The 27,940-nt window shown below is 48.4% G+C and overlaps 8 protein-coding genes and 1 pseudogene across 16 annotated transcripts; all 9 read left to right on the top strand.

The window, feature by feature from the left end:
- The first annotated feature begins 1,717 nt into the window (after nt 1-1,717).
- Nucleotides 1,718-4,569, top strand: LOC110181918 (uncharacterized). Of its 4 annotated transcripts, none has more exons than XM_086836196.1 (6): nt 1,723-2,062; nt 2,373-2,572; nt 2,814-2,831; nt 3,033-3,309; nt 3,628-3,847; nt 3,957-4,569. In XM_086836196.1, exons 1-6 carry the CDS (start codon nt 1,879-1,881, stop codon nt 4,072-4,074), a joined length of 1,017 nt encoding a protein of 338 aa, XP_086692322.1. In that variant the 5' UTR covers nt 1,723-1,878; the 3' UTR covers nt 4,075-4,569. The 4 variants fall into 4 exon arrangements, with proteins under 4 accessions (XP_020805513.2, XP_086692325.1, XP_086692322.1 ...); XM_086836198.1 differs by having other exon boundaries at nt 3,033-3,249; XM_020949854.2 differs by lacking the exon at nt 2,814-2,831 and having other exon boundaries at nt 1,718-2,062.
- Nucleotides 4,570-6,415: 1,846 nt separating this feature from the next.
- Nucleotides 6,416-7,145, top strand: LOC110181735 (protein crooked neck-like). Its single transcript, XM_020949596.2, has 3 exons — nt 6,416-6,477; nt 6,542-6,728; nt 7,007-7,145. Exons 1-3 carry the CDS (start codon nt 6,466-6,468, stop codon nt 7,012-7,014), a joined length of 207 nt encoding a protein of 68 aa, XP_020805255.1. The 5' UTR covers nt 6,416-6,465; the 3' UTR covers nt 7,015-7,145.
- Nucleotides 6,987-12,639, top strand: LOC110181737 (uncharacterized). Of its 4 annotated transcripts, none has more exons than XM_086836202.1 (7): nt 8,161-8,623; nt 9,579-9,728; nt 9,794-9,895; nt 9,960-10,131; nt 10,194-10,733; nt 10,977-11,213; nt 11,279-11,471. In XM_086836202.1, the coding sequence occupies exons 3-5, from the start codon at nt 9,839-9,841 to the stop codon at nt 10,478-10,480; spliced, it is 516 nt and encodes a 171-aa protein (XP_086692328.1). In that variant the 5' UTR covers nt 8,161-8,623; nt 9,579-9,728; nt 9,794-9,838; the 3' UTR covers nt 10,481-10,733; nt 10,977-11,213; nt 11,279-11,471. The 4 variants fall into 4 exon arrangements, with proteins under 4 accessions (XP_086692326.1, XP_086692329.1, XP_086692328.1 ...); XM_086836201.1 differs by lacking the exons at nt 8,161-8,623; nt 9,579-9,728; nt 9,794-9,895; nt 9,960-10,131 and adding exons at nt 11,555-11,726; nt 11,789-12,068; nt 12,124-12,389; nt 12,558-12,639 and having other exon boundaries at nt 10,207-10,733; nt 11,279-11,487; XM_086836200.1 differs by lacking the exons at nt 9,794-9,895; nt 9,960-10,131; nt 10,194-10,733; nt 10,977-11,213; nt 11,279-11,471 and adding exons at nt 6,987-7,243; nt 7,358-7,662; nt 7,718-8,099 and having other exon boundaries at nt 8,157-8,623; nt 9,579-9,726.
- A 15-nt stretch (nt 12,640-12,654) lies between these two features.
- LOC147643326 (uncharacterized) lies at nt 12,655-15,102 on the top strand. Its single transcript, XM_086836206.1, has 5 exons — nt 12,655-13,036; nt 13,992-14,141; nt 14,207-14,308; nt 14,373-14,544; nt 14,607-15,102. The coding sequence occupies exons 3-5, from the start codon at nt 14,252-14,254 to the stop codon at nt 14,891-14,893; spliced, it is 516 nt and encodes a 171-aa protein (XP_086692332.1). The 5' UTR covers nt 12,655-13,036; nt 13,992-14,141; nt 14,207-14,251; the 3' UTR covers nt 14,894-15,102.
- A 294-nt stretch (nt 15,103-15,396) lies between these two features.
- Nucleotides 15,397-16,727, top strand: LOC147643327 (uncharacterized). The gene is made up of 4 exons (XM_086836210.1): nt 15,397-15,633; nt 15,699-15,907; nt 15,975-16,146; nt 16,209-16,727. Exons 3-4 carry the CDS (start codon nt 16,110-16,112, stop codon nt 16,493-16,495), a joined length of 324 nt encoding a protein of 107 aa, XP_086692336.1. The 5' UTR covers nt 15,397-15,633; nt 15,699-15,907; nt 15,975-16,109; the 3' UTR covers nt 16,496-16,727.
- A 216-nt stretch (nt 16,728-16,943) lies between these two features.
- Nucleotides 16,944-18,043, top strand: LOC110181734 (disheveled-associated activator of morphogenesis 1-like). Of its 2 annotated transcripts, XM_020949594.2 has the most exons (4): nt 16,945-17,085; nt 17,329-17,565; nt 17,631-17,839; nt 17,907-18,043. In XM_020949594.2, the coding sequence occupies exons 2-3, from the start codon at nt 17,562-17,564 to the stop codon at nt 17,831-17,833; spliced, it is 207 nt and encodes a 68-aa protein (XP_020805253.2). In that variant the 5' UTR covers nt 16,945-17,085; nt 17,329-17,561; the 3' UTR covers nt 17,834-17,839; nt 17,907-18,043. The 2 variants fall into 2 exon arrangements, with proteins under 2 accessions (XP_086692340.1, XP_020805253.2); XM_086836214.1 differs by lacking the exon at nt 17,907-18,043 and having other exon boundaries at nt 16,944-17,085; nt 17,631-17,823.
- Nucleotides 17,901-23,857, top strand: LOC147643328 (disheveled-associated activator of morphogenesis 1-like; annotated as a pseudogene). Its single transcript, XR_015272215.1, has 9 exons — nt 17,901-18,078; nt 18,141-18,299; nt 21,005-21,322; nt 21,885-22,018; nt 22,064-22,316; nt 22,378-22,502; nt 22,884-22,916; nt 22,972-23,348; nt 23,406-23,857. The product of XR_015272215.1 is annotated as a disheveled-associated activator of morphogenesis 1-like (transcript).
- LOC147643329 (uncharacterized) lies at nt 18,374-20,670 on the top strand. The gene is made up of 6 exons (XM_086835196.1): nt 18,374-18,426; nt 18,501-18,605; nt 18,668-18,877; nt 18,935-19,401; nt 20,367-20,516; nt 20,582-20,670. Exons 1-4 carry the CDS (start codon nt 18,374-18,376, stop codon nt 19,209-19,211), a joined length of 645 nt encoding a protein of 214 aa, XP_086691322.1. The 3' UTR covers nt 19,212-19,401; nt 20,367-20,516; nt 20,582-20,670.
- LOC110181732 (uncharacterized) lies at nt 23,743-26,742 on the top strand. The gene is made up of 7 exons (XM_086836207.1): nt 23,743-23,884; nt 24,850-24,999; nt 25,065-25,166; nt 25,231-25,402; nt 25,465-26,004; nt 26,248-26,484; nt 26,550-26,742. Exons 3-5 carry the CDS (start codon nt 25,110-25,112, stop codon nt 25,749-25,751), a joined length of 516 nt encoding a protein of 171 aa, XP_086692333.1. The 5' UTR covers nt 23,743-23,884; nt 24,850-24,999; nt 25,065-25,109; the 3' UTR covers nt 25,752-26,004; nt 26,248-26,484; nt 26,550-26,742.
- Nucleotides 26,743-27,940: the final 1,198 nt, after the last annotated feature.

A 27,940-nucleotide genomic window follows, 5' to 3' on the forward strand; every position in this document is an offset into this window, starting at 1 on the left:
GTTAAAGCTGATCCTTCTGATCGATTAATACCTTGTTTCCTTTTATTAATAACAATTTTACCACAGCAACACCAACAACTATGACAACAAAGCAAGTCACCAAAATAAAACTAAATAAAATGAAACGCAGCGGAACGAATCGAATCGAAAATGAAAAACAAATTAATGTTGCCATGTAAAACACCTTAGTAGATTATTATGATTATGAATTATTATTATTAATATTATTATGATTATTATTATTATTATAATATTATTAAGCAAACGACACCATTTTGATTAAACGAAAGAAGGCAAAACAAAGAAGAAAACAAAAAAATATTATAAATATTCAAAAATGAAAACTGACAAAAATTAATTTAAAATAAAATAATTTATTAATAAACCACATATTATGAAATGACGTAAACTAAAGGAGAAAATCTATAAATTATTAATGGGTGTGTTGGATTCTTAAATATGTATGTATATATTGTTTTGTCCTCGAACTAAGTCGTGTTCACACCATTTAAGAACGTATCATTAATTTTATATAATTGGTCTTTCGTATATATTTTTAATGGATTTTAATAGATGGCATTATTTTCTTTAAGCATATATGCTTTTTATATAAACAGCAGAATGACCTAAGCCCTTAGTTACCTGGCAGATTCCCACCATATCCCGGGATCAGTTTGGCCGTTTCCAAGGCACAGCTTAAAGGTTCGTATCCCAATCTGGGATTATGGCCACCCTTGGACCACTTCGGGCTCCTTCTGCCGCCAGCTGAGGCTGAACGAAAATCGCAAAGCCCATAAGCGTTCCCCTATATCGCTTATATAATTCGCATGTGCCACCATTTTGGGGGGACAGCAGCTGTGTTCTTGAATTTTACGCAACAGTTGGCGCCGCCGCAGCATGATCTTGACGAGATCTCCCCCGAGGCGATGGCGTCAACCTGCCCGACCCGACCCGATCCGACCACCCGAACCCAACGGAACCCATACCTATCCGGCGATGTCGCCCACTTCACCGGGAGAGGATCAATAACAAACAATAATGTGCCGTTGTCTAATTGTAAGAACCAAACTTCCAATTTGAGAGACATCCGACATGATCGCATAACCCGTGGCCACAGTGGCGGATACTTAGTTATGTTCTATCCAACCTGAGGTTATAAATACGTACTACAATTTAAAGGAATACATTGAAACTTATCATATGAAATAGGTGTACACTGCGTATACCAAATATTCTTAGGAGTGACGGTGCATATTGCTTATACGTCTAGTTGGTCAGCCTTCGATATTATCCTTTAAAAAATTCAAATCAACCATAAATTTAAAAAAGGTTTCCTTACTTTGTTTTTTATTTTCAAATTTACTCTTTAATTTTTCCAACATTGCGTATACTTAATATTATAAAAGGTAAAACTGTGTATATTGCGTATACGTCTAGTTGGACAGGCCAAATCAAGTAATTTTCATTTTAAACTAGTTAAAAATGCAAATCTATCTTAAATATCAAATAGTTCTCCCCATTTTGTTTCTTATTTTTAAGTTTACTGTTTAATTATAATCAATTTTCGTTTGAAGACATATATTTTATTGCCCGCATCTGTCCGCTCGTGTGTGGGACTTTCATTTCGCTGGTTTGGTCTGCCCAAACCTAGAAGCCAAAGATGCGATGCGAACCGGGCCCAGTGGAGCATATAAAAGCATTTGGCAGACGCTGCGACATTTCAGTTGCTTCCAAATTATCGCCCAAGACGCTGCCAAAGTTGCGGCTAGTTGCGAATACCGTGTTTTCCGAACCGCTTTCGAGTCTCTAAATTCTGTTTTTTTTCCGTGACTCTTTATCTCTGTGTGTAAATTAAGCCAGCAGCGAGGATACTCTACCATGTCTTTCCTGGGCAACACATCCGATCTTGAGTGCGAAAAGAATGAGTTCCCAAGGCCACGTGCCACGGGCATCGTTACCAAGGTGGCCGCGCACAAGCTCTCCTCGGAGCCCAAGTGGGCCGATAAACGGGAAGATGACTCGGACTCGGAGGTCTCGTCGCCGGATAACTTTCTCACTAAAGGTTCAGCCAAAGATTCAGTCAAAGATTCATCTACAGAATCAGCTTAAGTTACTCCAGGCTTCCAGTGCTGCTAACTCTGTCATTTGCTGAGCCAGAACTTCATAAATTCAATTCATAAATCTTAAAATAACATTGTTTCTTGGCTTCATTTTGTTTTTACAATTTATTTAACCATTTAAGGCATTTATTTTCATAATTTAGAGCAGCTCTGATTTCTTTCATCTGTCCGCTTGTAGTGCATGAAGATCCCAAGCTAATCCCGTAAGACTAACCCTGATGTAGCCTAACCAAACCCACGTACTACTTGCAGGCGCCTTCCTATTGACTCCCTCCTACGAGCTGTCCATGGAGCGGGCTGCACTCATCTGCGAGAAGATGAGCTTCAAGGGATGCTTCAGCTTGACCAAAACCGCTACAGGCATTCTGTTTAAATTCTCACATCCAGATGACTATCAGGCGGTGTTCAAGAAGGGTTTCCACAAGGTCACCGGTGCACGTTTCTATCGCAAGGTGAGCCCAGACACACACACCGAACATCTCGAATATATTCAGTGATGGGATAGCTAGGTTCACCCAGAGGAACTTCAAGACCTAGCCCTGCCTGGAACCCTTTCCCATCACTGTTACCCCCGCATCCATCCATTTCCCACTAGTTTCAGCTGCACACCACCTCACATCCCAGTTTCAACCCATCTGCCGACTAACCCTTGGACAAGTGAAAAATGCAATCTTTATTTCCCCCATTTTGCAGCAAACATTTTCGCGCAGCGTGAGTATCCGTAAATATCCTGAGGTATCGGGACTGCGATTGGTGCAAGCCCAGTCCCAGTCCCAGTTGCCCCAGTTACCCCAAGTTAGCCACATCCACATCCATCGAACGACTCCTAGCTTAGACTAATAACCATGAGCAGCCACCACCACCGCCTCCACTCTCCGTTCTCCTTTCTCCTTCCGTTTCGATCTCCCACAGATCGCCATACCTTGTCGGCCGCGCAAGACCTTCACGCTTTACGTGCTGGATGTGCCGGAGGATCTGCCCGTGGAGGACATCAGACATGCCATGTACAAGTTCGATTCGGTGGTGGAGGTGGTGCGCCTGCATATCTATTCGAGCCTAGCCAGCAACGCCGCCGCCTCCGCTGCCTCGGTCGGCGCCAGCTCCGCCACCGGCGTCGACAAGGTCGAAGGTGAGCAGATTCAGCTGCTCCATACGCCGACGCAGACCCTGCGCAGAGCGGCGCTACGAAGTAAAGTACACTCCAAATTGGTAACATTAAAAAACATATTGAAATTGTCCCAAATCTCTTTTTTTGTGATCCTTATAGGATTTTAAAGATGATCTATGATCCTTTCAATGAATGTTCCTTAAACTCTTTTAAAGCCTCTTAAAACCCTGAAAGTCAATTAAAATCTCTTAAATTTAATTGAAGACCTTAAAAGCCTTTAAAATACTTTAAATTAAATATATATCACACATCTCTGGACAAATTCCCGGTCAGAAAATTACCCAAAATGTTTCTCTAACTAAAGTTTTACCTTAAATCTACTACTACTCTCCATATTAGGCACCTCCAAGAGCGTGGGCTCCGTGGTGGGCGATGCCATCGAGAAAGTCGAGCGTCCGGAGCGTAGGGAACTGCCACCGGCCGTTATTCGTATTACATTGGCCTCCATGGATGAGTACAATGTGCTGCTCCAGAATGGACTCAACTTCTATGATGCCACGTTCTTTCCCACTGATGCCAACATATCGCTGAAGGGTGCCAAGATTGATTACAAGCGCAGGTGAGAGGACAACCTTTACCATTTCCCACTTAGGAGGAAGTTCCTGCCAGAAACTACACTCCCTGCTCCCACTCTAGCTTCTGTAAGTAACCCATATTGTGCTTTCCAGAATGCTCGATGGCTCGATACCCGGACGGGTGCGGGAGCTGCTGCCCGTGTTTGATGCGGCTGGCTTCTGCAAGCTGCCGCCGCCCACCAGCAAGCTAATTAAGCCGCCGAGGTCATAGATCCCGCTCCAGACTTGATGCCATGCCATGCGACGATGACGACGACAACGCGTTCCGGCCAGGTAGACATACCCAGATGCGAAGTCCGGGCCCTCACCCCGCCTCCTGACGACCAACCACCAACCAACCACTCCGCCCGCCCGCGAGTTCTACCCATTCTAATACACTCAACTTTACCGTATACGTAATGCTGTATACGTACACGTAATGCTGTTTTCCGTTCTGCGATTCCAGCGATCCGATAATAATTCCCCTTTTGGCTACCATCTTTCCTATCTCTCTGTCTGTCTGTCTGTTTGTCTGCCTCCCCAGTGAACTCTTCAACCTTTTCGTTTATTTTTTTTTATCTATCGCTAGTTTTATTATTAAAGGTCCATTTATGGCATATAGCGTCTAATTTGTTTGATTGTCTAACAATGAAAAAAAAAAACAAAAACACAGAAAAGAAATAATAAAAACGAAATAAGAAAAACACTTTTCAATGGCAAACGGAAATGAAGCGATTCAATGATGTGTGTGCGTTGTGTATATCTGCTTATAGGTCGGTGCCCATATTTGGTCTAATGGCGATCGAAACGGCAACATCCTGCTCTAATTTTGGTTAGAAATTTTAAATTATTTTTCGAATTGATAATGCCGATGCGAATGGGAAAGCTAAGAAATTATTAATGGTGATTACACTCAAGGAAGATCATTCGGAGAAGCAAGTTATGTAGTTTGGTCTTTTCTACATTCAAAAATCTGTTGTGGAAATTCTATAAAAATAAGAAAAACATATTAAGCTAAATTCGGGAATCATCCGACCATAAATTAAACCCAAATATATTTTATTTATATATATACATCTATATACAATTTTTAAGTACTAGTTGATTTCTTAAATATTTAATTATATATATATATTTAATTATATATATATATACGATCTACATCTGTTCGTATACGTAATTTTTTTAAACATGCCTTCAATAAAATTTAATTTATTTTTGACGTTTTCTCGAGAGCCATCTAACGGAACCTGCACAAGATGTTGGTCTGTTATTAAGCGAAGACTCCAACCACATCTGAGTTCTTGTGGCGGCACCAGATCGACAAATTAAATTCAAATATTGTGACCATATCACAAACCGTTTGGTAGTGTGACCATATCATAAACATTCTTGTTGTGAGTTTTTGTAAATCTGTAGCATCGCTTCCGTAGTGAACAGATGGATCGGGCCCATCTCGTGCGTCTGATCATCGATCCGATCATCACCCGATGACCAGAAAGTGGCCGGTCTGACTGGCTGCGATGCCATGCTGCCAGAGAAAAACGTGCCACAGCCCACGAATCCATTAAAGAGCTTCAACAGGTCCAAGCTGCCGGATGCCAAGCTCCAGGGCACCGTCTGGACCGAGCTTGACGAGAGCAAGCTGTGTAACAACATGGAGTCGATGTCGATAGACAAAAGAATGAGTGAGTGTCGGTGAGTGTCTAGAAGAGATGCCAATGAAAGATCTCTTATTTAATGCTCTCCTCTCTTTTCACAGGCTACCGATGGCTCCTATGAGGATCTGCGAGTAACTGGCGGCAAGCCGGCAAAGCTGAAGGTGCTCTCAGTGATCGATGAACGCCGGGCCCAGAACTGCACCATCCTGCTCAGCCATTTGTCCGCCTATTCCCACATGCTCTCCCTGCTGCAGCACATGCGTGTACTCTTTGAGTGTTCTTGTCCTAAGCTGAGCTAATTTTAACACTTTTTATGCGCAGATACTAGTCACTCCGATCCCGAGGTCAAGGAGGAGCAACTGAGGCAGGCACGCAGGCGTGCTGATGTCCGTTTGGAGGAGTCCGCCCAGCATTCGCAGGCGGTGCAGCACGCGCAGACCGCTGAAATGAGGGCGGAGGATTTGCAGCAGCGCCTGCTCTGCGAGCAGTAGGACGGGCCCGTCTGGATCGTCTGTTCACCGAGGGCAGCATGCCCGATAACCAGAAGGTGGCCGGTCTGACTGGCTGCAATGGAGCTGTGTCGCCACCGCCGCCGCCGCCGCCCTCACCCATACCACCGCCACCGACGGCGCCAGCCATGATGCTACCACCACCGCCGCCCTGTCCGGGTGCACCGCCTCCGCCACCGTGTGGCGCCAGCAATGGGTGAGTTCAGAGTTAAACCAAGTCAAGGAGCGTCACATAAATTAATTTCTATCCTTTGCCTGCAGCTCCTGTGCCACCCAAGGTGGAGCTGCCAGAGAAGAATGTGCCACAGCCCACGAATCCATTAAAGAGCTTCAACTGGTCCAAGCTGCCGGATACCAACCTCCAGGGCACCGTCTGGAGCGAGCTGGATGAGAGCAAGCTGTATAACACGGAGTCGGAGTCGATAGACAAGCTCTTTACGGCTTACCAAAAGAATGAGAGTGTCGGTGAGTGTCTAGAAGAGATGCCAATGAAAGATCTCTTATTTAATGCTCTCCTCTCTTTTCACAGGCCATCGATGGCCGACACCAAGTCCAGTGCCGCCAAGGGCACCACCATGCTGTGGCGCGCATCATCTACAAATACGCACTGGATCACCTGCCCAAGGACCGAACCCAATATCTGTTTAAGGCCTACACCATACACGAGAAGAAGTACGGCGATTGGGCTGGAATCGAGGACGTAATCGTTCCTAAGCGTAAGTACCAGTACAAGCAGGAGATGGCCGAAGATCGACTGCCTAACTAGTTATATAGCGAAAATGTGTCGTCATCGAAAGTTATCGAATAACCATTTTTGTAGTGTGACCAGCTCATTTTATCTTATTTTAAAGTAAGTGTGACCAGCTTATGTTCACTACTTTAATGTCGAAAAGTGAGTGTCATTTTTCCCTACATTTTTGTAGTGTGACCTCAAATTTTTCACTATATTATCGAAAAGTGACAGCCATTTTGTCATTTCCCAACGTTTTTGCAGATCTGTAGCACGCTTGCTTAGTGAGCAGCAGGGTCGAATCCGTCTCGAGTGTCTGGTTACCCAGGGCAGCATATCCGATGACCAGAAGGTGGTCGGTCTGACTGGCTGCAATGGAGCTGTGTCGCCACCGCCGCCCTCGGCCATACCACCGCCACCGACGGCGCCAGCCATGATGCCACCACCACCGACGCCCTGTCCGGGTGCACCGCCTCCGCCACCGTGTGGCGCCAGCAATGGGTGAGTTCAGAGTTAAACCAAGTCAAGGAGCGTCACATAAATTAATTTCTATCCTTTGACTGTAGCTCCTGTGCCACCCATTTTAACCCTTTTTTTTACCCTTTTCATGCGCAGATTCTGGTCACTGCACGAATCACTGGCTGCTGATCAATCGCGTAGTCCAGCTGGTTGTGATGCAGGTGGAGCAGCGACCAGCGGACCGGAAGTTCACCCTTTCACGATCCTGATGTGTCGCCCCTGCAAATCGATGTAGGCAATCTGGTGCGTCTGCTGGTCAAGGAGGAGCAACTTACGCAGGCACGCAAGCGTGCTGATGAGCTGGAACGTGAGAACTTTGATGGGAGCCAATGTCCCAGATGGGCTCGGAACTGCACCATCCTGATCAGGAAGCTGAAGATGAGTGACATGGAGATATCAAAGTAGGAGTTGCTTTAGTCACCTCTTGATTCCAAATACTAATCTCTTCTCTTCTAGGGCCATTCTTTTGATGGACAGCAATGAGCAGCTGACACTCGACATGGTCGAGCAGCTGCTAAAGTTCACGCCATCGGCGGAGGATGAGCATAGCGAGGATATTAAGTCATATATTAAGCCCGCGCCGATTGCTCCCTTTACGAAGTATCAAAGTTGGTTATAAATACCACAGGCAACTACATGATTCCTCCGGATTCCGACTGGCCTCACTAAATCGCCGTTCACCGGCAGCCATCGAGCCGGACTCAGAGGGCAGGCCGTTGCTCCAAGGGTATGTGCCCGTCGAGCAGAAGATCCAGCAGAAGCTGCAGGACCTCAAGGCGCTGAAGCGCCTGTGCAAGATTAACAGGCACAACACACTGAAGGCTTTGCTGGACAAGCTGTGAGAACACGTCAAAGCTTTTAAGAATCCCCTTATCTTACGTTTTTTCGTTTCCAGCCAGCTGAGCACAGACGACGAGGCCGATGCGGACGACGATGACGATGAGGACTCTGAGGTGGACTGCTATGGACACGGAAAACTGCGCAATGTCCAGTCCACCCAGGAGTTGGATAGAAATGGGCGAGTGATCGATCGCGTATGTCCAGCAGGTTGTGCTGCAGGTGGAGCAGCGGCCAAGCAGCGATCTTATATCCGATCCCGATCCGGTCAAATGTCGCTGGCTAAAGAAGTGCGACGACAACTCATAACCAAAGAGTGTCCAAGTGCAGTGTAACCATTGAGAAAGACGGCGTTTGCAACCATGTGGTGTGCAAGAACCAGAATTGCAAGAACGAGATCTGTTGGTTCTGTCTCGGCTCCTGGGAGCCGCACGGCTCCTCCTGATACAACTGTAACCGGTACGATGAGGATAAGGCCAAGACAGCTCGTGACGCCCAGGAGAAGTTGCGCTCATCCCTGGCCAGGTGAGTTTTTATACTATTCTAATTTTTGTCGAAAGCTTGTAATACTGTGAAGGAGTCATTTTCGACCCTATAAATATTATATATATATTCTAGATCAGCATCATCAGCCGAGTCGGTCTAGCTAGGGTCAGGGTCAGTTTTAAAACTATCGAAAGAGTAAGATCTTATAATTCATTTAGGCTTTTAACTTTGAGTATACGTTTGTAGATATCTTCAATACAAATTACTGAATCACTTTAAATTAAAACTAAGTAATGGGATCCATGGCATTTAGGGAATTAATTGAAAAATAAATGCATAGCTAGCAGAGCTGAATCTAGACCAAGGCCTGATCCCCCTCCTATTGCATCTATATATGTATATGATATAATTGTCATGATTAAGGCTTACCCCAGTGGAGGACACGACATAGTTTACTTCCTTCCATACAATAATATAATTGTCATGATTAAGACTTACCTGAGTGTAGAACACGTCATTGTTTACTTCCTTCCAGTGTAGACTTCGAATCTTGTTGACTTCAATTAGGGTATTCATAATATCGAAGTTCACTTCCTGGTTATCCAGATGTATTCCATTGGCCACGCCATTCTTTTAATCACTATCACTATCACTATCGATGTAAACACTAGGTACCCCTAGGACAGACTGAGGTCGCGGCGAACGAAGTGGCTCTATTTATAGTTCCCGAGTCAAGAGAACAGAGAAAGTGAGAGCGAGAGAGTAAGAGATAGGCAGAGAAACATACAGAGAAGGAGTTAGCTCTGAAGATGCACATTGGGAGTTGGACCTACCGGATAAAAAGAGGCAGAGAGAGGGAGAAAGGGAGAGAGCTGTTGATGCTGATCAAGAATATGTTTACTTAATAAGGGCGTTACTGCGTTCCAAACTTTTGAGTGAAATTATAATACCATGCAAGGGTATAAAAATGATGAAATAAAATTTGGATTTTTAGATTCTTGCAGAGGAAAATATAATTTGAATCAGTAAAGGAGTCACGCATGCGCGACCGTTTGGAGGAGTCCGCTCAGCATTCACAGGCGGTGCAGCGCGTGCAGACGGCCGAAATGAAGGCGGAGGATTTGCAGTAATGCGCCAGCAATGGGTGAGTACAGAGCTAAGTCAAGTTAAGGAACGTCACATAAATTAATTTCTATCCTTTGTATCTAGGGCACCGTCTGAAGCGAGCTGGACGAAATCAAGCTGTATAACAATATGGAGTTGGAGTCGATAGACAAATTCTTTTCGGCTTACCAAAAGAATGCGGTATCGGTGAGTGTCTAGAAGAGATTCCAATGAAAGATCTTCTCTTATTTAATGCTCTCTTTTTTCACAGGGTACCGATGGCTCCTATAAGGTTCTGCGTGCAACTGGTGGCAAGCCAGCAAAGCAGAAGGTGCACTCATTGATTGATGGACGCCGGGCCCAGAACTGCACCATCTTCGTCAGCCATTTGCCCGCCTATTCCCACATGCTCTCTCTGCTGCAGCACATGCTTCTGCTGCCCTGTGAGTACTCCTTGAGTGTCCTTGTCTCAAGCTGAGCTAATTTTAACCCTTTTCATGCGCAGATACTGGTCACTCCGATCCCGAGGTCAAGGAAGAGCAACTGGCCCAGGAACGCAAGCGTGCTGATGAGCTGGAACGTGAGAACTTTGATGTGCAGTCGTGGCTGTCGAAGAAGGAGCTGGATCTCGGTCTGCGCATGCAGGAGAAGGAGGATCTTGAAACTGGTCTGGCACGCATGCGCGTACGTTTGGAGAAGGAGTCCGCCCAGCATTCGCAGGCGGTGCAGCACGCGCAGACCACCGAAATGAGGGCGGAGGATTTGCAGCAGCGCCTGCTCAGCGAGCAGTAGGTACGGGCCCGTCTGGAGCGTCTGATCACCGAGTGCAGCATGCCCGATAACCAGGTGGTCGGTCTGACTGGCTGCAATGGAGCTGTGTCGCCGCCGCCACAGCCGAGGGCGGCGGCGGTGGCGCGCATCATCTACAAATACGCACTGGATCACCTGCCCAAGGACCGAACCCAGTAGCTGTTTAAGGCCTACACCATACACGAGAAGAAGTACGGCGATTAGGCTGGAATCAAGGACGTGATCGTTTCTAAGCGTAAGTACCAGTACAAGCAGGAGATGGCCGAAAATCGACTGCCTAACTAGTTATATAGCGAAAATGTGTCGTCATCGAAAGTTATCGAATAACCATTTTTGTAGTGTGACCAGCTTATGTTCACTACTTTAATATCGAAAAGTGAGTGTCATTTTTCCCTACATTTTTGTAGTGTGACCTCAAATGTTTCACTATATTATCGAAAAGTGACAGCCATTTTGTCATTTCCCAACGTTTTTGCAGATCTGTAGCACGCTTGCTTAGTGAGCAGCAGGGTCGAATCCGTCTCGAGTGTCTGGTTACCCAGGGCAGCATATCCGATGACCAGAAGGTGGTCGGTCTGACTGGCTGCAATGGAGCTGTGTCGCCACCGCCGCCCTCGGCCATACCACCGCCACCGACGGCGCCAGCCATGATGCCACCACCACCGCCGCCCTGTCCGGGTGCACCGCCTCCGCCACCGTGTGGCGCCAGCAATGGGTGAGTTCAGAGTTAAACCAAGTCAAGGAGCGTCACATAAATTAATTTCTATCCTTTGACTGTAGCTCCTGTGCCACCCAAGGTGGAGCTGACAGAGAAGAACGTTCCACTGCCCACGAATCCATTAAAGAGCTTCAACTGGTCCAAGCTGCCGGATGCCAAGCTCCAGGGCACCGTCTGGAGCAAGCTGGACGAGAGCAAGCTGTATAACATCATGGAGTCGGAGTCGATAGACAAGCTGTTTTCGGCTTACCAAAAGAATGAGTGAGTGTCGGTGAGTGTCTAGAAGAGATTCCAATGAAAGATCTTCCCTTATTTAATGTTCTCTTCTCTTTTCACAGGCTACCGATGGCTTCTATAAGGTTCTGCGTGCAACTGACGGCAAGCCAGCAAAGCAGAAGGTGCACTCATTGATCGATGGAGGCTGGGCCCAGAACTGCACCATCCTCGTCAGCCATTTGCCCGCGTATTCCCACATGCTCTCTCTGCTGCAGCACATGCTTCTGCTGCCCTGTGAGTACTCCTTGAGTGTCCTTGTCTCAAGCTGAGCTAATTTTAACCCTTTTCATGCGCAGATTCTGGTCACTGCACGAATCACTGGCTGCTGATCAATCGCGTAGTCCAGCTGGTTGTGATGCAGGTAGAGCAGCGACCAGCGGACCGGAAGTTCACCCTTTCAAATCGATGTAGGCAATCTGGGCGTCTGCTGGTCAAGGAGGAGCAACTTACGCAGGCACGCAAGCGTGCTGATGAGCTGGAACGTGAGAACTTTGATGGGAGCGAATGTCCCAGATGGGCTCGGAACTGCACCATCCTGATCAGGAAGCTGAAGATGAGTGACATGGAGATATCAAAGTAGGAGTTGCTTTAGTCACCTCTTGATTCCAAATACTAATCTCTCCTCTTCTAGGGCCATTCCTTTGATGGACAGCAATGAGCAGCTGACACTCGACATGGTCGAGCAGCTGCTAAAGTTCACGCCATCGGCGGAGGATGAGCATAGCGAGGATATTAAGTCACTGGCCCGCGCCGATTGCTCCCTTTACGAAGTATCAAAGTTGGTTATAAATACCACAGGCAACTACATGATTCCTCCGGATTCCGACTGGCCTCACTAAATCGCCGTTCACCGGCAGCCATCGAGCCGGACTCAGAGGGCAGGCCGTTGCTCCAAGGGTATGTGCTCGTCGAGCAGAAGATCCAGCAGAAGCTGCAGGACCTCAAGGCGCTGAAGCGCCTGTGCAAGATTAACAGGCACAACACACTGAAGGCTTTGCTGGACAAGCTGTGAGAACACGTCAAAGCTTTTAAGAATCCTCTTATCTTACGTTTTTTCGTTTCCAGCCAGCTGAGCACAGACGACGAGGCCGATGCGGACGACGATGACGATGAGGACTCTGAGGTGGACTGCTATGGACACGGAAAACTGCGCAATGTCCAGTCCACCCAGGAGTTGGATAGAAATGGGCGAGTGATCGATCGCGTATGTCCAGCAGGTTGTGCTGCAGGTGGAGCAGCGGCCAAGCAGCGATCTTATATCCGATCCCGATCCGGTCAAATGTCGCTGGCTAAAGAAGTGGATTAAGAAGTGCGACGACAACTCAGAACCAAAGAGTGTCCAAGTGCAGTGTAACCATTGAGAAAGACGGCGTTTGCAACCATGTGGTGTGCAAGAACCAGAATTGCAAGAACGAGATCTGTTGGTTCTGTCTCGGCTCCTGGGAGCCGCACGGCTCCTCCTGATACAACTGTAACCGGTACGATGAGGATAAGGCCAAGACAGCTCGTGACGCCCAGGAGAAGTTGCGCTCATCCCTGGCCAGGTGAGTTTTTATACTATTCTAATTTTTGTCGAAAGCTTGTAATACTGTGAAGGAGTCATTTTCGACCCTATAAATATTATATATATATTCTAGATCAGCATCATCAGCCGAGTCGGTCTAGCTAGGGTCAGGGTCAGTTTTAAAACTATCGAAAGAGTAAGATCTTATAATTCATTTAGGCTTTTAACTTTGAGTATACGTTTGTAGATATCTTCAATACAAATTACTGAATCACTTTAAATTAAAACTAAGTAATGGGATCCATGGCATTTAGGGAATTAATTGAAAAATAAATGCATAGCTAGCAGAGCTGAATCTAGACCAAGGCCTGATCCCCCTCCTATTGCATCTATATATGTATATGATATAATTGTCATGATTAAGGCTTACCCCAGTGGAGGACACGACATAGTTTACTTCCTTCCATACAATAATATAATTGTCATGATTAAGACTTACCTGAGTGTAGAACACGTCATTGTTTACTTCCTTCCAGTGTAGACTTCGAATCTTGTTGGCTTCAATTAGGGTATTCATAATATCGAAGTTCACTTCCTGGTTATCCAGATGTATTCCATTGGCCACGCCATTCTTTTAATCACTATCACTATCACTATCGATGTAAACACTAGGTACCCCTAGGACAGACTGAGGTCGCGGCGAACGAAGTGGCTCTATTTATAGTTCCCGAGTCAAGAGAACAGAGAAAGTGAGAGCGAGAGAGTAAGAGATAGGCAGAGAAACATACAGAGAAGGAGTTAGCTCTGAAGATGCACATTGGGAGTTGGACCTACCGGATAAAAAGAGGCAGAGAGAGGGAGAAAGGGAGAGAGCTGTTGATGCTGATCAAGAATATGTTTACTTAATAAGGGCGTTACTGCGTTCCAAACTTTTGAGTGAAATTATAATACCATGCAAGGGTATAAAAATGATGAAATAAAATTTGGATTTTTAGATTCTTGCAGAGGAAAATATAATTTGAATCAGTAAAGGAGTCACGCATGCGCGACCGTTTGGAGGAGTCCGCTCAGCATTCACAGGCGGTGCAGCGCGTGCAGACGGCCGAAATGAAGGCGGAGGATTTGCAGTAATGCGCCAGCAATGGGTGAGTACAGAGCTAAGTCAAGTTAAGGAACGTCACATAAATTATTTTCTATCCTTTGTATCTAGGGCACCGTCTGAAGCGAGCTGGACGAAATCAAGCTGTATAACAATATGGAGTTGGAGTCGATAGACAAATTCTTTTCGGCTTACCAAAAGAATGCGGTATCGGTGAGTGTCTAGAAGAGATTCCAATGAAAGATCTTCTCTTATTTAATGCTCTCTTTTTTCACAGGGTACCGATGGCTCCTATAAGGTTCTGCGTGCAACTGGTGGCAAGCCAGCAAAGCAGAAGGTGCACTCATTGATTGATGGACGCCGGGCCCAGAACTGCACCATCTTCGTCAGCCATTTGCCCGCCTATTCCCACATGCTCTCTCTGCTGCAGCACATGCTTCTGCTGCCCTGTGAGTACTCCTTGAGTGTCCTTGTCTCAAGCTGAGCTAATTTTAACCCTTTTCATGCGCAGATACTGGTCACTCCGATCCCGAGGTCAAGGAAGAGCAACTGGCCCAGGAACGCAAGCGTGCTGATGAGCTGGAACGTGAGAACTTTGATGTGCAGTCGTGGCTGTCGAAGAAGGAGCTGGAGCTCGGTCTGCGCATGCAGGAGAAGGAGGATCTTGAAACTGGTCTGGCACGCATGCGCGTACGTTTGGAGAAGGAGTCCGCCCAGCATTCGCAGGCGGTGCAGCACGCGGAGACCACCGAAATGAGGGCGGAGGATTTGCAGCAGCGCCTGCTCAGCGAGCAGTAGGTACGGGCCCGTCTGGAGCGTCTGATCACCGAGTGCAGCATGCCCGATAACCAGGTGGTCGGTCTGACTGGCTGCAATGGAGCTGTGTCGCCGCCGCCACCGCCGCCGCCCTCGGCTGTGGCGGTGGCGCGCATCATCTACAAATACGCACTGGATCACCTGCCCAAGGACCGAACCCAGTAGCTGTTTAAGGCCTACACCATACACGAGAAGAAGTACGGCGATTGGGCTGGAATCAAGGACGTGATCGTTTCTAAGCGTAAGTACCAGTACAAGCAGGAGATGGCCGAAAATCGACTGCCTAACTAGTTATATAGCGAAAATGTGTCGTCATCGAAAGTTATCGAATAACCATTTTTGTAGTGTGACCAGCTTATGTTCACTACTTTAATATCGAAGAGTGAGTGTCATTTTTCCCCTACATTTTTGTAGTGTGACCTCAAATTTTTCACTATATTATCGAAAAGTGACAGCCATTTTGTAATTTCCCAACGTTTTTGCAGATCTGTAGCACGCTTGCTTAGTGAGCAGCAGGGTCGAATCCGTCTCGAGTGTCTGGTTACCCAGGGCAGCATATCCGATGACCAGAAGGTGGTCGGTCTGACTGGCTGCAATGGAGCTGTGTCGCCACCGCCGCCCTCGGCCATACCACCGCCACCGACGGCGCCAGCCATGATGCCACCACCACCGCCGCCCTGTCCGGGTGCACCGCCTCCGCCACCGTGTGGCGCCAGCAATGGGTGAGTTCAGAGTTAAACCAAGTCAAGGAGCGTCACATAAATTAATTTCTATCCTTTGACTGTAGCTCCTGTGCCACCCAAGGTGGAGCTGACAGAGAAGAACGTTCCACTGCCCACGAATCCATTAAAGAGCTTCAACTGGTCCAAGCTGCCGGATGCCAAGCTCCAGGGCACCGTCTGGAGCAAGCTGGACGAGAGCAAGCTGTATAACATCATGGAGTCGGAGTCGATAGACAAGCTGTTTTCGGCTTACCAAAAGAATGAGTGAGTGTCGGTGAGTGTCTAGAAGAGATTCCAATGAAAGATCTTCCCTTATTTAATGTTCTCTTCTCTTTTCACAGGCTACCGATGGCTTCTATAAGGTTCTGCGTGCAACTGACGGCAAGCCAGCAAAGCAGAAGGTGCACTCATTGATCGATGGAGGCTGGGCCCAGAACTGCACCATCCTCGTCAGCCATTTGCCCGCGTATTCCCACATGCTCTCTCTGCTGCAGCACATGCTTCTGCTGCCCTGTGAGTACTCCTTGAGTGTCCTTGTCTCAAGCTGAGCTAATTTTAACCCTTTTCATGCGCAGATACTGGTCACTCCGATCCCGAGGTCAAGGAAGAGCAACTGGCCCAGGAACGCAAGCGTGCTGATGAGCTGGAACGTGAGAACTTTGATGTGCAGTCGTGGCTGTCGAAGAAGGAGCTGGAGCTCGGTCTGCGCATGCAGGAGAAGGAGGATCTTGAAACTGGTCTGGCACGCATGCGCGTACGTTTGGAGAAGGAGTCCGCCCAGCATTCGCAGGCGGTGCAGCACGCGCAGACCACCGAAATGAGGGCGGAGGATTTGCAGCAGCGCCTGCTCAGCGAGCAGTAGGTACGGGCCCGTATGGAGCGTCTGATCACCGAGTGCAGCATGCCCGATAACCAGGTGGTCGGTCTGACTGGCTGCAATGGAGCTGTGTCGCCGCCGCCACCGCCGCCGCCCTCGGCCATACCACCGCCACCGACGGCGCCAGCCATGATGCCACCACCACCGCCGCCCTGTCCGGGTGCACCGCCTCCGCCACCGTGTGGCGCCAGCAATGGTCCAAGCTGCCGGATGCCAAGCTCCAGGGCACCGTCTGGAGCGAGCTGGATGAGAGCAAGCTGTATAACATGGAGCCGGAGTCGATAGACAAGCTCTTTACGGCTTACCAAAAGAATGAGAGTGTCGGTGAGTGTCTAGAAGAGATGCCAATGAAAGATCTCTTATTTAATGCTCTCCTCTCTTTTCACAGGCCATTGATGGCCGACACCAAGTCCAGTGCCGCCAAGGGCACCACCATGCTGTGGCGCGCATCATCTACAAATACGCACTGGATCACCTGCCCAAGGACCGAACCCAGTAGCTGTTTAAGGCCTACACCATACACGAGAAGAAGTACGGCGATTGGGCTGGAATCAAGGACGTGATCGTTTCTAAGCGTAAGTACCAGTACAAGCAGGAGATGGCCGAAAATCGACTGCCTAACTAGTTATATAGCGAAAATGTGTCGTCATCGAAAGTTATCGAATAACCATTTTTGTAGTGTGACCAGCTTATGTTCACTACTTTAATATCGAAAAGTGAGTGTCATTTTTCCCTATATTTTTGTAGTGTGACCTCAAATGTTTCACTATATTATCGAAAAGTGACAGCCATTTTGTAATTTCCCAACGTTTTTGCAGATCTGTAGCACGCTTGCTTAGTGAGCAGCAGGGTCGAATCCGTCTCGAGTGTCTGGTTACCCAGGGCAGCATATCCGATGACCAGAAGGTGGTCGGTCTGACTGGCTGCAATGGAGCTGTGTCGCCACCGCCGCCCTCGGCCATACCACCGCCACCGACGGCGCCAGCCATGATGCCACCACCACCGCCGCCCTGTCCGGGTGCACCGCCTCCGCCACCGTGTGGCGCCAGCAATGGGTGAGTTCAGAGTTAAACCAAGTCAAGGAGCGTCACATAAATTAATTTCTATCCTTTGACTGTAGCTCCTGTGCCACCCAAGGTGGAGCTGACAGAGAAGAACGTTCCACTGCCCACGAATCCATTAAAGAGCTTCAACTGGTCCAAGCTGCCGGATGCCAAGCTCCAGGGCACCGTCTGGAGCAAGCTGGACGAGAGCAAGCTGTATAACATCATGGAGTCGGAGTCGATAGACAAGCTGTTTTCGGCTTACCAAAAGAATGAGTGAGTGTCGGTGAGTGTCTAGAAGAGATTCCAATGAAAGATCTTCCCTTATTTAATGTTCTCTTCTCTTTTCACAGGCTACCGATGGCTTCTATAAGGTTCTGCGTGCAACTGACGGCAAGCCAGCAAAGCAGAAGGTGCACTCATTGATCGATGGAGGCTGGGCCCAGAACTGCACCATCCTCGTCAGCCATTTGCCCGCGTATTCCCACATGCTCTCTCTGCTGCAGCACATGCTTCTGCTGCCCTGTGAGTACTCCTTGAGTGTCCTTGTCTCAAGCTGAGCTAATTTTAACCCTTTTCATGCGCAGATTCTGGTCACTGCACGAATCACTGGCTGCTGATCAATCGCGTAGTCCAGCTGGTTGTGATGCAGGTAGAGCAGCGACCAGCGGACCGGAAGTTCACCCTTTCACGATCCTGATGTGTCGCCCCTGCAAATCGATGTAGGCAATCTGGTGCGTCTGCTGGTCAAGGGGGAGCAACTTACGCAGGCACGCAAGCGTGCTGATGAGCTGGAACGTGAGAACTTTGATGGGAGCGAATGTCCCAGATGGGCTCGGAACTGCACCATCCTGATCAGGAAGCTGAAGATGAGTGACATGGAGATATCAAAGTAGGAGTTGCTTTAGTCACCTCTTGATTCCAAATACTAATCTCTTCTCTTCTAGGGCCATTCTTTTGATGGACAGCAATGAGCAGCTGACACTCGACATGGTCGAGCAGCTGCTAAAGTTCACGCCATCGGCGGAGGATGAGCATAGCGAGGATATTAAGTCACTGGCCCGCGCCGATTGCTCCCTTTACGAAGTATCAAAGTTGGTTATAAATACCACAGGCAACTACATGATTCCTCCGGATTCCGACTGGCCTCACTAAATCGCCGTTCACCGGCAGCCATCGAGCCGGACTCAGAGGGCAGGCCGTTGCTCCAAGGGTATGTGCCCGTCGAGCAGAAGATCCAGCAGAAGCTGCAGGACCTCAAGGCGCTGAAGCGCCTGTGCAAGATTAACAGGCACAACACACTGAAGGCTTTGCTGGACAAGCTGTGAGAACACGTCAAAGCTTTTAAGAATCCTCTTATCTTACGTTTTTTCGTTTCCAGCCAGCTGAGCACAGACGACGAGGCCGATGCGGACGACGATGACGATGAGGACTCTGAGGTGGACTGCTATGGACACGGAAAACTGCGCAATGTCCAGTCCACCCAGGAGTTGGATAGAAATGGGCGAGTGATCGATCGCGTATGTCCAGCAGGTTGTGCTGCAGGTGGAGCAGCGGCCAAGCAGCGATCTTATATCCGATCCCGATCCGGTCAAATGTCGCTGGCTAAAGAAGTGCGACGACAACTCATAACCAAAGAGTGTCCAAGTGCAGTGTAACCATTGAGAAAGACGGCGTTTGCAACCATGTGGTGTGCAAGAACCAGAATTGCAAGAACGAGATCTGTTGGTTCTGTCTCGGCTCCTGGGAGCCGCACGGCTCCTCCTGATACAACTGTAACCGGTACGATGAGGATAAGGCCAAGACAGCTCGTGACGCCCAGGAGAAGTTGCGCTCATCCCTGGCCAGGTGAGTTTTTATACTATTCTAATTTTTGTCGAAAGCTTGTAATACTGTGAAGGAGTCATTTTCGACCCTATAAATATTATATATATATTCTAGATCAGCATCATCAGCCGAGTCGGTCTAGCTAGGGTCAGGGTCAGTTTTAAAACTATCGAAAGAGTAAGATCTTATAATTCATTTAGGCTTTTAACTTTGAGTATACGTTTGTAGATATCTTCAATACAAATTACTGAATCACTTTAAATTAAAACTAAGTAATGGGATCCATGGCATTTAGGGAATTAATTGAAAAATAAATGCATAGCTAGCAGAGCTGAATCTAGACCAAGGCCTGATCCCCCTCCTATTGCATCTATATATGTATATGATATAATTGTCATGATTAAGGCTTACCCCAGTGGAGGACACGACATAGTTTACTTCCTTCCATACAATAATATAATTGTCATGATTAAGACTTACCTGAGTGTAGAACACGTCATTGTTTACTTCCTTCCAGTGTAGACTTCGAATCTTGTTGGCTTCAATTAGGGTATTCATAATATCGAAGTTCACTTCCTGGTTATCCAGATGTATTCCATTGGCCACGCCATTCTTTTAATCACTATCACTATCACTATCGATGTAAACACTAGGTACCCCTAGGACAGACTGAGGTCGCGGCGAACGAAGTGGCTCTATTTATAGTTCCCGAGTCAAGAGAACAGAGAAAGTGAGAGCGAGAGAGTAAGAGATAGGCAGAGAAACATACAGAGAAGGAGTTAGCTCTGAAGATGCACATTGGGAGTTGGACCTACCGGATAAAAAGAGGCAGAGAGAGTAAGAGAGAGGGAGAAAGGGAGAGAGCTGTTGATGCTGATCAAGAATATGTTTACTTAATAAGGGCGTTACTGCGTTCCAAACTTTTGAGTGAAATTATAATACCATGCAAGGGTATAAAAATGATGAAATAAAATTTGGATTTTTAGATTCTTGCAGAGGAAAATATAATTTGAATCAGTAAAGGAGTCACGCATGCGCGACCGTTTGGAGGAGTCCGCTCAGCATTCACAGGCGGTGCAGCGCGTGCAGACGGCCGAAATGAAGGCGGAGGATTTGCAGTAATGCGCCAGCAATGGGTGAGTACAGAGCTAAGTCAAGTTAAGGAACGTCACATAAATTATTTTCTATCCTTTGTATCTAGGGCACCGTCTGAAGCGAGCTGGACGAAATCAAGCTGTATAACAATATGGAGTTGGAGTCGATAGACAAATTCTTTTCGGCTTACCAAAAGAATGCGGTATCGGTGAGTGTCTAGAAGAGATTCCAATGAAAGATCTTCTCTTATTTAATGCTCTCTTTTTTCACAGGGTACCGATGGCTCCTATAAGGTTCTGCGTGCAACTGGTGGCAAGCCAGCAAAGCAGAAGGTGCACTCATTGATCGATGGACGCCGGGCCCAGAACTGCACCATCTTCGTCAGTCATTTGCCCGCCTATTCCCACATGCTCTCTCTGCTGCAGCATATGCTTTTGCTGCCCTGTGAGTACTCCTTGAGTGTCCTTGTCTTAAGCTGAGCTAATTTTAACCCTTTTCATGCGCAGATACTGGTCACTCCGATCCCGAGGTCAAGGAAGAGCAACTGGCCCAGGAACGCAAGTGTGCTGATGAGCTGGAACGTGAGAACTTTGATGTGCAGTCGTGGCTGTCGAAGAAGGAGCTGGAGCTCGGTCTGCGCATGCAGGAGAAGGAGGATCTTGAAACTGGTCTGGCACGCATGCGCGTACGTTTGGAGAAGGAGTCCGCCCAGCATTCGCAGGCGGTGCAGCACGCGGAGACCACCGAAATGAGGGCGGAGGATTTGCAGCAGCGCCTGCTCAGCGAGCAGTAGGTACGGGCCCGTCTGAAGCGTCTGATCACCGAGTGCAGCATGCCCGATAACCAGGTGGTCGGTCTGACTGGCTGCAATGGAGCTGTGTCGCCGCCGCCACAGCCGAGGGCGGCGGCGGTGGCGCGCATCATCTACAAATACGCACTGGATCACCTGCCCAAGGACCGAACCCAGTAGCTGTTTAAGGCCTACACCATACACGAGAAGAAGTACGGCGATTGGGCTGGAATCAAGGACGTGATCGTTTCTAAGCGTAAGTACCAGTACAAGCAGGAGATGGCCGAAAATCGACTGCCTAACTAGTTATATAGCGAAAATGTGTCGTCATCGAAAGTTATCGAATAGCCATTTTTGTAGTGTGACCAGCTCATTTTATCTTAATTTAAAGTAAGTGTGACCAGCTTATGTTCACTACTTTAATATCGAAAAGTGAGTGTCATTTTTCCCTACATTTTTGTAGTGTGACCTCAAATGTTTCACTATATTATCGAAAAGTGACAGCCATTTTGTCATTTCCCAACGTTTTTGCAGATCTGTAGCACGCTTGCTTAGTGAGCAGCAGGGTCGAATCCGTCTCGAGTGTCTGGTTACCCAGGGCAGCATATCCGATGACCAGAAGGTGGTCGGTCTGACTGGCTGCAATGGAGCTGTGTCGCCACCGCCGCCCTCGGCCATACCACCGCCACCGACGGCGCCAGCCATGATGCCACCACCACCGCCGCCCTGTCCGGGTGCACCGCCTCCGCCACCGTGTGGCGCCAGCAATGGGTGAGTTCAGAGTTAAACCAAGTCAAGGAGCGTCACATAAATTAATTTCTATCCTTTGACTGTAGCTCCTGTGCCACCCAAGGTGGAGCTGACAGAGAAGAACGTTCCACTGCCCACGAATCCATTAAAGAGCTTCAACTGGTCCAAGCTGCCGGATGCCAAGCTCCAGGGCACCGTCTGGAGCAAGCTGGACGAGAGCAAGCTGTATAACATCATGGAGTCGGAGTCGATAGACAAGCTGTTTTCGGCTTACCAAAAGAATGAGTGAGTGTCGGTGAGTGTCTAGAAGAGATTCCAATGAAAGATCTTCCCTTATTTAATGTTCTCTTCTCTTTTCACAGGCTACCGATGGCTCCTATAAGGTTCTGCGTGCAACTGACGGCAAGCCAGCAAAGCAGAAGGTGCACTCATTGATCGATGGAGGCTGGGCCCAGAACTGCACCATCCTCGTCAGCCATTTGCCCGCGTATTCCCACATGCTCTCTCTGCTGCAGCACATGCTTCTGCTGCCCTGTGAGTACTCCTTAAGTGTCCTTGTCTCAAGCTGAGCTAATTTTAACCCTTTTCATGCGCAGATTCTGGTCACTGCACGAATCACTGGCTGCTGATCAATCGCGTAGTCCAGCTGGTTGTGATGCAGGTAGAGCAGCGACCAGCGGACCGGAAGTTCACCCTTTCACGATCCTGATGTGTCGCCCCTGCAAATCGATGTAGGCAATCTGGTGCGTCTGCTGGTCAAGGAGGAGCAACTTACGCAGGCACGCAAGCGTGCTGATGAGCTGGAACGTGAGAACTTTGATGGGAGCGAATGTCCCAGATGGGCTCGGAACTGCACCATCCTGATCAGGAAGCTGAAGATGAGTGACATGGAGATATCAAAGTAGGAGTTGCTTTAGTCACCTCTTGATTCCAAATACTAATCTCTTCTCTTCTAGGGCCATTCTTTTGATGGACAGCAATGAGCAGCTGACACTCGACATGGTCGAGCAGCTGCTAAAGTTCACGCCATCGGCGGAGGATGAGCATAGCGAGGATATTAAGTCACTGGCCCGCGCCGATTGCTCCCTTTACGAAGTATCAAAGTTGGTTATAAATACCACAGGCAACTACATGATTCCTCCGGATTCCGACTGGCCTCACTAAATCGCCGTTCACCGGCAGCCATCGAGCCGGACTCAGAGGGCAGGCCGTTGCTCCAAGGGTATGTGCCCGTCGAGCAGAAGATCCAGCAGAAGCTGCAGGACCTCAAGGCGCTGAAGCGCCTGTGCAAGATTAACAGGCACAACACACTGAAGGCTTCGCTGGACAAGCTGTGAGAACACGTCAAAGCTTTTAAGAATCCTCTTATCTTACGTTTTTTCGTTTCCAGCCAGCTGAGCACAGACGACGAGGCCGATGCGGACGACGATGACGATGAGGACTCTGAGGTGGACTGCTATGGACACGGAAAACTGCGCAATGTCCAGTCCACCCAGGAGTTGGATAGAAATGGGCGAGTGATCGATCGCGTATGTCCAGCAGGTTGTGCTGCAGGTGGAGCAGCGGCCAAGCAGCGATCTTATATCCGATCCCGATCCGGTCAAATGTCGCTGGCTAAAGAAGTGGATTAAGAAGTGCGACGACAACTCAGAACCAAAGAGTGTCCAAGTGCAGTGTAACCATTGAGAAAGACGGCGTTTGCAACCATGTGGTGTGCAAGAACCAGAATTGCAAGAACGAGATCTGTTGGTTCTGTCTCGGCTCCTGGGAGTCGCACGGCTCCTCCTGATACAACTGTAACCGGTACGATGAGGATAAGGCCAAGACAGCTTGTGACGCCCAGGAGAAGTTGCGCTCATCCCTGGCCAGGTGAGTTTTTATACTATTCTAATTTTTGTCGAAAGCTTGTAATACTGTGAAGGAGTCATTTTCGACCCTATAAATATTATATATATATTCTAGATCAGCATCATCAGCCGAGTCGGTCTAGCTAGGGTCAGGGTCAGTTTTAAAACTATCGAAAGAGTAAGATCTTATAATTCATTTAGGCTTTTAACTTTGAGTATACGTTTGTAGATATCTTCAATACAAATTACTGAATCACTTTAAATTAAAACTAAGTAATGGGATCCATGGCATTTAGGGAATTAATTGAAAAATAAATGCATAGCTTGCAGAGCTGAATCTAGACCAAGGCCTGATCCCCCTCCTATTGCATCTATATATGTATATGATATAATTGTCATGATTAAGGCTTACCCCAGTGGAGGACACGACATAGTTTACTTCCTTCCATACAATAATATAATTGTCATGATTAAGACTTACCTGAGTGTAGAACACGTCATTGTTTACTTCCTTCCAGTGTAGACTTCGAATCTTGTTGACTTCAATTAGGGTATTCATAATATCGAAGTTCACTTCCTGGTTATCCAGATGTATTCCATTGGCCACGCCATTCTTTTAATCACTATCACTATCACTATCGATGTAAACACTAGGTACCCCTAGGACAGACTGAGGTCGCGGCGAACGAAGTGGCTCTATTTATAGTTCCCGAGTCAAGAGAACAGAGAAAGTGAGAGCGAGAGAGTAAGAGATAGGCAGAGAAACATACAGAGAAGGAGTTAGCTCTGAAGATGCACATTGGGAGTTGGACCTACCGGATAAAAAGAGGCAGAGAGAGTAAGAGAGAGGGAGAAAGGGAGAGAGCTGTTGATGCTGATCAAGAATATGTTTACTTAATAAGGGCGTTACTGCGTTCCAAACTTTTGAGTGAAATTATAATACCATGCAAGGGTATAAAAATGATGAAATAAAATTTGGATTTTTAGATTCTTGCAGAGGAAAATATAATTTGAATCAGTAAAGGAGTCACGCATGCGCGACCGTTTGGAGGAGTCCGCTCAGCATTCACAGGCGGTGCAGCGCGTGCAGACGGCCGAAATGAAGGCGGAGGATTTGCAGTAATGCGCCAGCAATGGGTGAGTACAGAGCTAAGTCAAGTTAAGGAACGTCACATAAATTAATTTCTATCCTTTGTATCTAGGGCACCGTCTGAAGCGAGCTGGACGAAATCAAGCTGTATAACAATATGGAGTTGGAGTCTATAGACAAATTCTTTTCGGCTTACCAAAAGAATGCGGTATCGGTGAGTGTCTAGAAGAGATTCCAATGAAAGATCTTCTCTTATTTAATGCTCTCTTTTTTCACAGGGTACCGATGGCTCCTATAAGGTTCTGCGTGCAACTGGTGGCAAGCCAGCAAAGCAGAAGGTGCACTCATTGATCGATGGACGCCGGGCCCAGAACTGCACCATCTTCGTCAGTCATTTGCCCGCCTATTCCCACATGCTCTCTCTGCTGCAGCATATGCTTCTGCTGCCCTGTGAGTACTCCTTGAGTGTCCTTGTCTTAAGCTGAGCTAATTTTAACCCTTTTCATGCGCAGATACTGGTCACTCCGATCCCGAGGTCAAGGAAGAGCAACTGGCCCAGGAACGCAAGTGTGCTGATGAGCTGGAACGTGAGAACTTTGATGTGCAGTCGTGGCTGTCGAAGAAGGAGCTGGAGCTCGGTCTGCGCATGCAGGAGAAGGAGGATCTTGAAACTGGTCTGGCACGCATGCGCGTACGTTTGGAGAAGGAGTCCGCCCAGCATTCGCAGGCGGTGCAGCACGCGGAGACCACCGAAATGAGGGCGGAGGATTTGCAGCAGCGCCTGCTCAGCGAGCAGTAGGTACGGGCCCGTCTGAAGCGTCTGATCACCGAGTGCAGCATGCCCGATAACCAGGTGGTCGGTCTGACTGGCTGCAATGGAGCTGTGTCGCCGCCGCCACAGCCGAGGGCGGCGGCGGTGGCGCGCATCATCTACAAATACGCACTGGATCACCTGCCCAAGGACCGAACCCAGTAGCTGTTTAAGGCCTACACCATACACGAGAAGAAGTACGGCGATTGGGCTGGAATCAAGGACGTGATCGTTTCTAAGCGTAAGTACCAGTACAAGCAGGAGATGGCCGAAAATCGACTGCCTAACTAGTTATATAGCGAAAATGTGTCGTCATCGAAAGTTATCGAATAACCATTTTTGTAGTGTGACCAGCTTATGTTCACTACTTTAATATCGAAAAGTGAGTGTCATTTTTCCCTACATTTTTGTAGTGTGACCTCAAATGTTTCACTATATTATCGAAAAGTGACAGCCATTTTGTCATTTCCCAACGTTTTTGCAGATCTGTAGCACGCTTGCTTAGTGAGCAGCAGGGTCGAATCCGTCTCGAGTGTCTGGTTACCCAGGGCAGCATATCCGATGACCAGAAGGTGGTCGGTCTGACTGGCTGCAATGGAGCTGTGTCGCCACCGCCGCCCTCGGCCATACCACCGCCACCGACGGCGCCAGCCATGATGCCACCACCACCGCCGCCCTGTCCGGGTGCACCGCCTCCGCCACCGTGTGGCGCCAGCAATGGGTGAGTTCAGAGTTAAACCAAGTCAAGGAGCGTCACATAAATTAATTTCTATCCTTTGACTGTAGCTCCTGTGCCACCCAAGGTGGAGCTGACAGAGAAGAACGTTCCACTGCCCACGAATCCATTAAAGAGCTTCAACTGGTCCAAGCTGCCGGATGCCAAGCTCCAGGGCACCGTCTGGAGCAAGCTGGACGAGAGCAAGCTGTATAACATCATGGAGTCGGAGTCGATAGACAAGCTGTTTTCGGCTTACCAAAAGAATGAGTGAGTGTCGGTGAGTGTCTAGAAGAGATTCCAATGAAAGATCTTCCCTTATTTAATGTTCTCTTCTCTTTTCACAGGCTACCGATGGCTTCTATAAGGTTCTGCGTGCAACTGACGGCAAGCCAGCAAAGCAGAAGGTGCACTCATTGATCGATGGAGGCTGGGCCCAGAACTGCACCATCCTCGTCAGCCATTTGCCCGCGTATTCCCACATGCTCTCTCTGCTGCAGCACATGCTTCTGCTGCCCTGTGAGTACTCCTTGAGTGTCCTTGTCTCAAGCTGAGCTAATTTTAACCCTTTTCATGCGCAGATACTGGTCACTCCGATCCCGAGGTCAAGGAAGAGCAACTGGCCCAGGAACGCAAGCGTGCTGATGAGCTGGAACGTGAGAACTTTGATGTGCAGTCGTGGCTGTCGAAGAAGGAGCTGGAGCTCGGTCTGCGCATGCAGGAGAAGGAGGATCTTGAAACTGGTCTGGCACGCATGCGCGTACGTTTGGAGAAGGAGTCCGCCCAGCATTCGCAGGCGGTGCAGCACGCGCAGACCACCGAAATGAGGGCGGAGGATTTGCAGCAGCGCCTGCTCAGCGAGCAGTAGGTACGGGCCCGTATGGAGCGTCTGATCACCGAGTGCAGCATGCCCGATAACCAGGTGGTCGGTCTGACTGGCTGCAATGGAGCTGTGTCGCCGCCGCCACCGCCGCCGCCCTCGGCCATACCACCGCCACCGACGGCGCCAGCCATGATGCCACCACCACCGCCGCCCTGTCCGGGTGCACCGCCTCCGCCACCGTGTGGCGCCAGCAATGGTCCAAGCTGCCGGATGCCAAGCTCCAGGGCACCGTCTGGAGCGAGCTGGATGAGAGCAAGCTGTATAACATGGAGCCGGAGTCGATAGACAAGCTCTTTACGGCTTACCAAAAGAATGAGAGTGTCGGTGAGTGTCTAGAAGAGATGCCAATGAAAGATCTCTTATTTAATGCTCTCCTCTCTTTTCACAGGCCATTGATGGCCGACACCAAGTCCAGTGCCGCCAAGGGCACCACCATGCTGTGGCGCGCATCATCTACAAATACGCACTGGATCACCTGCCCAAGGACCGAACCCAGTAGCTGTTTAAGGCCTACACCATACACGAGAAGAAGTACGGCGATTGGGCTGGAATCAAGGACGTGATCGTTTCTAAGCGTAA

Source organism: Drosophila serrata, unplaced genomic scaffold (genome assembly GCF_035046125.1).
Source record: "Drosophila serrata isolate PLE 108 unplaced genomic scaffold, ASM3504612v1 contig_276, whole genome shotgun sequence".
Taxonomy (NCBI): Eukaryota; Metazoa; Arthropoda; class Insecta; order Diptera; family Drosophilidae; genus Drosophila; species Drosophila serrata.